Raw genomic sequence first — 11,937 nt, 5'->3', positions numbered from 1 at the left:
CCAGGGACAATAAGTGATTTGCCAGTCACACAACTAGTATGTGTCAGAGGAGAGATTGAAGCACAGGTCTTCCTGACACCCAGACCAGCTCTCTTTCCACTTCACCATGATTCTTCTTAACATAATATCTATTAGATGTTCTTTGTTTAGAATCTAAGAGGAAGTTTTTGAGAAAATATTTTATCAAAGATGGACTTAATATCATTTTATGTAATTCCCTTCTGATTCCTGCTCCTGATGTTGCTCGAATTCAAGTGCAGGAGGGATTTCCTTAAATGTTTAACCTCAAATATCCACATGTACACATGTGTTGAAAAATATACACAATATGAAGTTACATATTAATTTATTATTTTCTCATTTGCCCTTCCTCTCCCCAAACATAACAAATCTATAAAGTAAATATTATGGGGCTTCACTGACTATTTCTCATACTAGCTGTCTAACAGGTTTAATTTCTGACCCCTGTCATTTCCAGAGCAACAAGTTTCAATCACTTCTAATGGTTGAAATAGCAACAAAGAAGTTTGGGCAGAAACTTAGGAAGTCTGGGCTTTAATCTCAGTTTCCTCACTGGTCATATAACCTTAAGTCCTATCATTTGATTGAGACTATGCTGTTTTTTGACTGATGAATCTGATTACCTTTTTCAATTACCTTCTTCCTTTAACTCTCTACAACTTTTTTTTTTTTATTGCGGGGCAAAAGTGTCTGAGGCCGGATTTGAATTCAGGTCCTCCTGAATCCAAGGCCGGTGTTCTATCCAATGATCCACCTAGTTGCCCCTCTCTCTACAACTTTTGAAACTATCACCTTCTCCTCATAGATACACTATCATCCATGAATTTGTATAACACTATTTTTTCTTGGTTCCTTTTTTTAGCAGATTATTACTTCTTAGTCTTTTTTCCTTAATCATCATCTGTAACCTAGGTAACTGGGTAGATCAGTGGATACAGCCTGAGCCTGGAGTCAGGAAGATATGAATTCAAATCTGGCCTCCAGGGGGTCACAAAGTGTTAGCTACAACTGAATGACTGAACAAGAAGAAAAAATTCATAACCTGACTCTTAATTGTGACTTTTCCCAAGCTCAGATGCCACCTTCTCTCCTGATCCTTTTAGTTGTTAGTACACTACCCCCTCCATAATGTGAATCTGTGTTATATACATTTGCTGTTCTACGTACATGTGTTATTTCTCCCTGATAGAATGTAAGATCCTTGAAGGCAAGAATCTTTTCTTTTGGTTGTTTTTGTCCCTTTTATTGTTTTTGTATATCTAGTATCTAGCTATTAGCACAATGCTTGGTACTTAATAAGCCCTTATTAGATGCCTATCTCTTCACCTCACTTGTCACCTGAGCTTGCTTTTTTCCAAAATAATTTCTTTAATGCAGATTTCACTTCCTTGTTCCTAAGAGTATAAATAAGAGGGTTCAACATAGGAGTCACCAAGTTGTAGAAGAGGGTAAGGAACTTTCCCTGGTCCTGAGAAGAGTTGTTCCCTGGTTGCATATAAATGTAGATGATATTGCCATAAAAAAGTGAGACCACAGTGAGGTGAGACCCACAGGTATTGAAAGCCCTTTTTCGTCCTGCAGCTGACTTGATCCTCATAACTGTCTGGGTAATGTATCCATAAGAAATAAGAATAAGTGAGAGTGGCACCAAGACAATTATTACTGATAAAATGAAGACTGTACTTTCCATAATCACTGTATCCACACAGGACATTTTGATTAATGCTGGCATCTCACACAGGAAATGTTTCACTTGGTGTCTCCCACATCGGGGTAATTTCATTGTTATAGGAGACATAACCATGGAGTTAAGGAGTCCAATTCCCCAAGACAAAGCCACCAGCTGCACACAGAGCTGGGGGTTCATGATGACAGTGTAATGCAGGGGTTTACAAATGGCAGTGAAGCGATCATAAGCCATGACAGCCAGGAGGATACATTCTATACCACCTAATGCAAGAAACATGAAGAGTTGGATGGCACAACCTAAGAAGCTAATGGTCTTATTAGGTCCTCCCAGGTTGAAGAGAAGCTGAGGTATGGAACTGGTAGTAAAGCAAAGATCCAAGAAAGAGAGGTTGGTTAGGAAGAAGTACATAGGAGTGTGTAGTCTGGGGTCTAGTTGGGAGACCACTATAATGGTGATGTTGCCAACCAAAGTAATCAAGTAAAAGATTAAAACTATAACAAAAAGGATATGCTCTAGCTTAGGCCGATCCGAGAAACCCAACAAGATGAATTGTTCCAGGGAACTTATGTTGCTCATGATAATAATCCCTTATCATGTGCCTGTAGGGAGAGGAATAATAATATATTTAAGTTTTGATAAGAAGGAATAATGTATGTGAATAAAATAGAGTAAAAGAGAATCTGAAACATTTATATATGACTATGACACATAGTTGGAAATTTGAGCTAAATCTTAAATTTTTGGTTGCTTATCTTACAGCATTACCTAGCATATTCTGTCATAGTAGAATACAGTCTTTAGTACTGGTATAAAAAATGGATCCAAAAGAAATGTGGAATATTTTTAGCTACTTCACTTTTGGTCAAAGTGAAAATCACATGTGAGTTATGGGTATGATATGGTAAAAAAAAATAATAACAGCTTGGCAAAAAGTGAAAATGTCAAGAGAGCTACATGCAAAGCCTCAGGAAAAAATTTGAATTAGTATAAAAATTATTTAAGAGATCAAAATGAATTTTAAAAATCAAATAAGAGATGTAGAGGAAAAACCAGGAAATGAAATGAGAATGATGCTAAAAGAAAATGACATCTTAAAAAAAAGAATAAGCCAAGTAGTAAAAAAGGCACAATTTAAAAAGCAGAATTGTCCAAATGGGAAAAAAGATATATAGAAATCACAAAAATTCACTTAAGAAGGTAACTTTTTTTTTAAGAGAGGCAATTGGGGTTAAGTGACTTGCCCAGGGTCACACAGCTAGTAAGTGTTAAGTGTCTGAGGCCGGATTTGAACTCAGGTACTCCTGACTCCAGAGCCGGTGTTCTATCCACTGCGCCACCTAGCTGTCCCTTAAGAAGATAACTTTTTAACAAATAGAATTGACCAAATGGAAAAGGAAGTACAAAAGTCCATTGTAGAAATTAATTTCTTAAAATTAGAATTGGACAAGTGGAAGCTAATAACACCATAAGACATCAAGAAATAAGAAAATAAAATCAAAAGAAGGAAAATAAAGGAGAAAATGTGAAGTATCTCATTTGAAAAAAGAACTAACCTGGAAAATGCATCCAGAAGAGATAATTTAAGACTTACTAGACTACCTGAGAGTCATGATTTTTGTTTTTGTTTTTTTTTTAAAAAGAGCCTAGACATCATATTTCAAAAAATGAATAAGGAAAACTTTCCTGATATCTTAGAACCATAATATAAAATAGAAACCACCTCCTGAAAGAAATCCCAAAATGAAAACTCCCAGGAATATTATAGTCAAATTCCAGAGCTCTCAGGACAAAGAAAAATAGTACTATAAACATCCAGAAAGAAACAATTTAAATATTGTGGAGCCACACTCAGGATAAAACAAGATTTAGGAACTTTGTTATTTTCAAAGACAAAGAAAGTATGATTACAACCAACCAAGCAAAATCCTTCAGGGAATTTTTTTTTTTAACTAAATAAAAGATTTTTAAGTATTCTTGAATAAAAGACCTGAGCTGAATAGAAAATTTGACTTCCATATACAAGACTCGAGAAGCATAAAAAGGCAAGCAGAAAAGAGAAATCATGAGGGATCCAATAAAGTTAAAATGTTTACATCCTTTTAACCATGAAGGTGAAGATGTTGGGTTGCCAGGTTATGGTTGAACCTTGTTCTAATTGAAATTGGTTGAAAGAGGGAATATCATACTCAGTTGGGTATAAAAATCTTTCTTATCTTACAGGGAAGTAGGAGAGGAGGGGGATAAGTAATTAGGGCTATTAAAAAGAAAGCAGGCTATGGGTGCTTGCAATTAAAAATAAAACACTTTTGAGGAGGAACAGGGTGACAGGTAAGATACAGACACACAGAGAAAGTGAGAGAGAGAGAGAGAGCGAGAGAGAAGACAGAGGAAGAGACAGACAGAGAGACATGTCATGGGAAAAATGGGGTGGGGGGATTGGGGTCCTTAGGAATTCCTCTTTAAAGAATAACACCCCAGGGCAGCTAGGTGGCCCAGTGGATAAAGCACCAGCCCTGGATTCAGGAGGACTTGAGCTCAAATCCGACCTCAGACACTTGACACTTACTAGCTGTGTGACCCTGGGAAAGTCACTTAACCCTCATTGCCCCACCAAAAAAAAAAAAACAAAAAAGAATTACACCCTCTTGCACACACTAAAAAAAAGAAGAAAAAAAAGAAACATACCTGAAGCAGAGAGATACACATAGAGTAAAAGTAAGGAGATGGAACAAAATCTATTAAGCTTCACCTAAAGTTAAATAAAAAGCAGGGGATATTAATCATGATCTTAAACAAAGGAAAAGCAAAAATGTATCTAATTAAGAGAAATAAGTGAGGAAATTACATATTGCTAAGAGATACTACAAATGATGAAGTAATATCAATATGAAATGTGCTAAATGGTAGATCATTCAAATTCTTAAAGGAAAACAAGTCACAAGAGGAAATAGACAATGAGGCTGTACTATTGGGGGGCCTCAACTTTTACCTCTCAGAACTAGATAAATATAACCATAAAATAAACAAGAAAGAAATTGAAGAAAGGAAGATGAATAAAATTTGAGAAAAATTAGATATGATAGACCTCTGGAGAAAATTGAATGAGAATAGAAAGGAAAATATCTTTTTATCAGGGGCACATGGCACCTACAAAAAATTTGATCATGCACTAGTGCATAAAAAACTCATAGCCAAATATAAAAAAGCCTATATATGAAAGACATCTTTTTCAGATCACTGCAATAGAAATGACCTTTAATGAAGGGTCATGGAAACATAGATTAAAAATTAATTGGAAATTAAATTTCCCTTCCTAAAGAATGAGTGTCAAAGAACAAATCATAGAAACAATCAATAATTTCATTAAAAAGAGTGACAACAATGAGAAAGCATACCAAAATTTATGGGATGCAGCCATAGCAGTACTTAGTGGAAATTTTGCATATCTAAATGCTTATATCAATTAAATAGAGAAAGAGCAAATCAATTTATTGAGCATGCAATTTAAAAAAAACTAGAAAGAGAACAAATTTAAAATACCCAATTAAAACCAAATTGGAAAACTTGAAAATCAATGGAGAGATTTATGCAATTGAGAGTAAGAAAACCACTGAACCTAATAAAGAAAACTAGGAAGTGGTTTTATGAACAAAGAAAATAATAAAATAGATAAAACATCAGTTAATTTGATTTTAAAAAAGAAAGGAAAAATCCAAATTATCAGTATAAAAAAATTAAGTGTGAGAATTCACCGACAATGAAGAGAAAATTAAAGTAATTCTTAGGAGTTATTTTGCCAATTATATGCTAGTAAAACTGACAATGTAATCGAACTGTTCCAATTAACAGAAGAGGAAATAAAATACTTAAACAACCCTATCTAAGAAAAGGAATTTGAATGAGCCATCAATGAGTTCCCAAAGTAAAAATCCTCAAGAGTAGATGGATATACAAATGAGCTTTACCAAACATTTAAATAACAATTACTTTGGGACTCAAAATTGAAAAAGAAAGAAAGAAAGAAAAAAAGAGGTAAAAAAGACAAGGAAAATGGAAAAAAGAAAGGAAAAAAGAAAAAAGTCAAAAATTGTTTTTGCATGTAATTGTGAAAAATAAAATTCCAAAATGTTAAAAAAAATTTAAAAATAAATTAAATAATGAAATAACTGATGACTTTTTTATAACACTCTAAGGTTTGTAAAATGTGTTACATGTATTACCTTATTTAACTCTAATAACAACTATGAATGTTCCAACTGGTCATCATTCTTTGCAATTGAGAAAACTGAGAATCAGATAACTTTCTCATAGTGATAGATCTAGTAAGTGTCAGAGGTGGTATTCAAACTCAGGTTATCAGGACTCCAATCCCAGGGTCATACAATCCCATTGTACAACACAGTTTCTCTGTGTTACAACTTGTTGGCTGCAGATTTATCTTTCTGGATGCTATTAGAAACGTCCAGTTGCCATTAGTTGGTGCAGTGGATAGAATTCTGGTACTGAAGTCAGGAATATCTGAGTTCAAATTCTGCCTCAGATAATTACTAGCTTTATGACCCTAGACATATCATTTAACCTCCATCAGCCCCAGTTTCCTGATCCCAGTTTCTGATCCCACTATTACTACATTCGTTCATTCATTCATTCATTTATTCCTTTATTCAGTATTTGCCAAATGCCTGTTGTGGACATGACACTATCACATAGTACCCTAACTAATTTGTTAGTCTCCTGTTATTTTTCTTGTATCCAATTTCTCTTTTCTCCAGCATGAAATAGTAGAAAGCACAGAGAACTTTTAATTGAGTTGTAAATCAGAATTATGGCTCTACTATCCTCTGTATGACTGTCACTTAAACTCTCAGTTCTCCAGGCAAAATATCTGAGACTTTAAGTTGCAGAACATTTGTTTGGTATTGGTAAAAGGAGTTTCCCATGAGCAGTTATTTACACAGGTCTGGATCCAAAAAATAAAAATGCTTTCACTCCCAAAACTCATGGACTCTAGATCCTAGACACATAGTTAATAAGTGCTTGTTGACTGACAGATGAGTATTTTATGTGTCACAAACCAGTGTTTCTCTATACTCCCAATCATCTTTTCACCAGTCACCTTTATACCATAATTCAAGCAACACCATCTCTCCTACTTGAAGGCATGTATCAATCTACTTCTGTAATCTTTTATTTAGCCTCATAGGCATAGATTAAAGCCCATACTTGGATTTGTGATTTCTAGAAAATTGGTACTGAGGAAATGACACAATCTCAAGCTTTATTGCTATGTAACATAAGAAACAGGCAAACAAAGCATCTACACATTTTGGCAAGAAAAACAGAGATTTGTCCTATATGCAGGAAATCCACCCTAGCCTAAGGGTGAGGTAAATGTATTAGGGAGGAAAGACACTCAAAGTTAGGGTTCAGGTGGCAAGATTATTTGCCCTAAAAATGAGCTTGGTTGAAAATAGTTATGGGTGCTAGATGTAGAAGAGGGCACTCCTAATCAGATGCAGATATTATAGAAAAGTTTTCTGGGTCTTTTATTGATAACAGGGTTGGGTGAAATTTCATTAGGGGGACAACATAGTCAGTTCTTTTTCAATTAATTAATCAGTTTATTAATAGATTGAATTCTACTTGTTTTATCTAGATATTTGACATTGGTGTATATATTCATATTTAAATAAAAGAGCTTAATTTAAGACACAGAATCTAATTATAAAATATTATATAAAAAATCAAATGTCACTACATTGAGGTGCCATTGTGGTGAGGGGTATTTATCTACTTTAAGGGTAAATCTGCAGAGGTATCATGTAGTTCCAAAACTTCACAGACCTCACTCATAACAGAATGAAAAATATTCAAATAAGTGGCCTTAGAATCAGAGGACCTAGACTTAAAATTTAGCTCTGTACAATGAGGAAAACATTGTACACAGTAACAGCAATATTGTACAGTGATCAACTGTTAATGATTTAGTTATTCTTAGAAATACAATGATCCAAGACAATTCTGAAGGACCTATGGTGAAAAATTCTATTCACTTCCAGAAAAAGAACACATGGATTCTAAGCACATCTAAGTATACTTAAAAAATAAAAAAAACACTTTATTTTTCTTGGGTTTTTAGGTCTGTTTTATTTCACAACATGACTAATATGAAAAGATTTTTCATGACTGTCCATATATAATCTTTATCAAATTCATCACCTTCTCAATGAGGGTGGAGGGGAGAAAGAATGGAAGATAGCTTGAAACTCAAAATTGTAAAAAGTAGAGGTTAAAATTTATTTTTACATGTAATTGGAAAAGAAACTTAGCTCTGGAACTTACCATTTGTGTGACCAGAGGAAACCTACCTTTTTTGAAATTCATTCCAGAATTGGTAAAGTGGTAAAAAGCATTCTCCTTATTTACTTTTTAGGCTATTGCGAGAATTAAATGAGATAATGTGCATAAGGCACTTTGTAAATCATAAAGCACAGTATGAAATGTCTAGCACAATAATAACAGTAACAACAATAAGTAGTAGTAGAACTAGTATGAACAGTAGCAGCAGCAGCAGCAGCAGCAGCAGTAGTAGTAGCAGTAGTGGTAATTTTTGCTCCTCAGTTTGTGGCACTAGAAATGTTCCTAGGGATTTGAGGAAAGTGACTCAGGTCACACAACCAATACATATTAGAAGGAGGACTTGAACTAAAGTATTAGTTTCTGAAGCTACCACTCTGTACACTATGGGAAACTCCCTCTTTGTAATCCAATAGCTCCTAATATTCCAAGTAGTTTGAAGTAGAGGTATGGTGGTATAGTGAAAAGAAAATTGATTTTTTTTTCTTTTGCAGGGCAATGAGGGTTAAGTGACTTGCCAAGGGTCACACAGCTAGTAAGTGATGAGTATCTGAGGCTGGATTTGAACTCAGGTCCTCATGAATCCAGGGCCATTACTTTATCCACTGTGCCACCTAACTGCCTCCAAGAACTGAATTTTGAATCAGAAAATTTGGTTTCAAGTTTCTGCTGTATAACCTTGAGCAAGGTATTCTACCTAAGTCTCAGTTAGTTAACCTCTGACATCCCTTCTAGCTCTAAATTCATGCTCTTGTGGTTTCTCATACTGGAACTTCCTAGGCCCAACCCTGTTTAGGAATGTATTAGGAAATGCATAGTAATAGCCATTATTGTTGCTAAAAGATTTGACTTTGTAGTTCCAAAACTCCATAGACTTCACTCATAACTGATTGAAAAGCTATTTCCTTGCTCCCAAACTGTCTGCCCCTACTGTTTCCTCATCCAAGATAGATAGATATGATGGTCTGCTGTTTAATCAGAAATATGAAATATCAGCCAGATTTTTGTATAAACAGAGAGATGTGAATAATAAAAAGTGGGGGAGGGAACTAAAGAAAATGGTATTAAGAAGCTATAGAACTATTATTGTAAAGTGATTCAAATATAACTTGCCTCTTTTCATCTCACCATGGGAATTGCCTTTAAAAGTCTTCTTTACCACTTCTGTTAATCACAGCTCTTATACCTTTCTGTATGCTACAACTCTGTAGAGCTGGTAAGAGAAATCTGAGTTAGATGATAGATATTAGGGAGAGACCCCTGTGTACAAGAGTCTTCTAATGGTGATTACATCCACATGTCCCAAAATTTTCTATCTTGTTTCTATTTTTGAGACTTAGAGGAACTTTGAAAGGAGAAGGAATCCCAAGATAGTAATCATTTTGATTCACTGGACCTGTAATTGGAATTTGCAAGTCACTTTTAACTTTATACACTGCTATCAGGTCCTTTTCATGATTTAAGTGTAGATAGCTAAGACATATCCTGCCCTATAACATCCCCTCCTTCTAAAAACCAAGGAAACAAGCTACAAACTACTCCTAGTCAGGAGTCTCTAATAAGTCCAGTACATTTCAAAAGGCCAATATTGGAAGAAAATGATTACTTATACCCTCCTACAATTCCCCTAGTTGTGCAAATATGGAGGATGGAAATTATTGTTAGCTTTATTTACTCCTTTGGGACATGTCCCCTATAAGCAATTAGCTGAAGTTACTGATCTGTCCAGAACCAGGACTCCTGGGACAGCTATAGAAGAACTTCCAACAACAATGCTTTATCTAAAGTTTTAATCCTCCTCAGAGAACCAAATATACTTTCATGTTGAGAATCTATTCTTGCTCAGCTCCCTCAGTTTTTGAGCCTGATGCCTTTTGTTAAAGGTAAGTTCATTCTCAAAAGGCAGTGATAATATCAAACTCCTTTTGTAAAGATGAAGCAAAAAAAGAGAATTATACATCAATGTAATTTAATAAATAGCCACTTAATAATCAAAATGAAATTCTGGCATGTGAATTTAAAAAAAAAATTTAACATTTTCAAATAGGAATTTGGAGATGGTTCAATGTTAGGAAAGCAAATGATCATTTTAAAAGAAAAAAAAACCCAAGCCATTTGATTATATTAATAGATAAGGGAAAATAATTTGGCAAAGCACAGCAATTCTTTATGCTTTGTAGCATAAATTAGTATAATATTTTTAAGATTTCAAAATAATTTTGTACAATAAAAAGTAAATTAATATCTGGTTAGGCAGAAGACCATGTGGAATCCCAAGAGAGAAGAGAACCACAGCAAAGTGTTCCTGAATGTTTTAAAAGAGAAATAAAGGCTCTCAGTTGCTCTTCCAAGCTCAATGCTTCAATAGCAACCAATATGGCCAAATCCATTGCCTGGTAAACAGAGCTGCATTCAACACCTGCAGAGTTGACACTGTGGCTATCAATGACCCCTTCATTGACCTCAACTACATGGTTTCCATGTTTCAATATGATTCCACCCATGGCAAGTTCAAAGGCATTGTCAATGATGAGAATGGAAGCTGATAATCAATGGAAAAACCATTACTGTCTTCCAGGAGCCAGACCCCACCATTTTTAAAGGGGGAGATGCTGGAGTTGAGTATGTTGTAGAGTCCACTTGCATCTTTACCACCATGGAAAAGGTTGGGGCTCACTTGAAGGCGTAACCATTCAGGTCATTATTTCTGCTTCTTCTGTTGATGCCCCGATGTTCATGATGGGAGTGAACCATGAGAAATATGATAATTCCCTTAAGATTATCGGTAATGCTTCCTGAACTACCAACTGCTTGGCTCCCTTGGCCAAGGTCATTCATGACAACTTTGTCATTGTGGAAGGACTCATGACTACAGTCCATGTCATTACTGCTAACCAGGATACAGTAGATGATTCCTCTGGCAATCTGTCTCATGATGGATGTGATGCTGTCCAGAACATCATCCCTGCTTTCACTGGTCATGATAAGGCTGTAGCCATGGCTTTCTACTTCACTCCTTGGAGGCCATGCAGACCATGAGGTCTACTACATAGTTGTTATAATTATACTCATTGTTATATCAGGAAATAACCTTTCCAAAATGGTCACTGAGGGAAATGCCAGTGCCAGCATCAAAGATAGAAGAGTGGGTGCTGCTGTTCAAATCACAGGATACACTCTGGCCCTCTGTGTAACCCATGATGCCCTTCAAGGATCTTTCTGTTACTGCTTCACCACTTTCTTGATATCATCATATTTGGCAGGTTTCTCCAGGAAGCAGGTAAGATCCACAACAGAAACAATGGGGGTAGGATCACGGAAGGCCATGCCTGTGAGATTCCCATTCAGTTCAGATATGATCTTGCCTACAGCCTTATCATGACCAGTGGAAGCAAGGATGATGTTCTGGATAGCATCACATCCATCATGACACAGATTGCCAGAGGAATCATCTACTGTCTTCTGGTTAGCAGTAATGACATGGACTGTAGTCATGAGTCCTTCCACAATGACAAAGTTGTCATGAATCACCTTGGCCAAGGGAGCCAAGCAGTTGGTAGTTCAGGAAGCATTACTGATAATCTTAAGGGAATTATCATATTTCTCATGGTTCACTCCCATCATGAACATCGGGGCATCAACAGAAGAAGCAGAAATAATGGCCTGCATGGTTACGCCTTCAAGTGAGCCCCCAACCTTTTCCATGGTGGTAAAGATGCAAGTGGACTCTACAACATACTCAGCTCCAGCATCTCCCCCTTTAAAAATGGTGGGGTCTGGCTCCTGCATCTTTATCCCCAAATAAAGAGGAGTTCCACCACCAGGGGGTCCATATCCCTGATCTATGCTACTATAATAGGGATCCCATG

The 11,937-nt window shown here is 35.8% G+C and overlaps 1 protein-coding gene and 2 pseudogenes across 1 annotated transcript; 1 reads left to right on the top strand and 2 right to left on the bottom strand.

Moving 5' to 3' along the window:
• Nucleotides 1–1,348: 1,348 nt before the first annotated feature.
• On the bottom strand, nt 1,349–2,290 carry LOC122756201 (olfactory receptor 2W3-like). Its single transcript, XM_044005375.1, has one exon. It carries the CDS (start codon nt 2,285–2,287, stop codon nt 1,349–1,351), a length of 939 nt encoding a protein of 312 aa, XP_043861310.1. The 5' UTR covers nt 2,288–2,290.
• A 7,645-nt stretch (nt 2,291–9,935) lies between these two features.
• Nucleotides 9,936–11,107, top strand: LOC122754948 (annotated as a pseudogene).
• A 40-nt stretch (nt 11,108–11,147) lies between these two features.
• On the bottom strand, nt 11,148–11,692 carry LOC122752723 (annotated as a pseudogene).
• Between the last annotated feature and the right edge of the window lie 245 nt (nt 11,693–11,937).

Source organism: Dromiciops gliroides, chromosome 4, assembly GCF_019393635.1.
Source record: "Dromiciops gliroides isolate mDroGli1 chromosome 4, mDroGli1.pri, whole genome shotgun sequence".
Lineage (NCBI taxonomy): Eukaryota > Metazoa > Chordata > Mammalia > Microbiotheria > Microbiotheriidae > Dromiciops > Dromiciops gliroides.
The sequence above is the reverse complement of the archived record's forward strand: the minus strand, read 5'-3'. Positions and strand labels throughout refer to the sequence as shown.

Excerpts from the sequence above, each read along its gene's own strand:
- LOC122756201 (XM_044005375.1), bottom strand. The coding sequence starts at position 2,287 with ATGAGCAACATAAGTTCCCTGGAACAATTCATCTTGTTGGGTTTCTCG.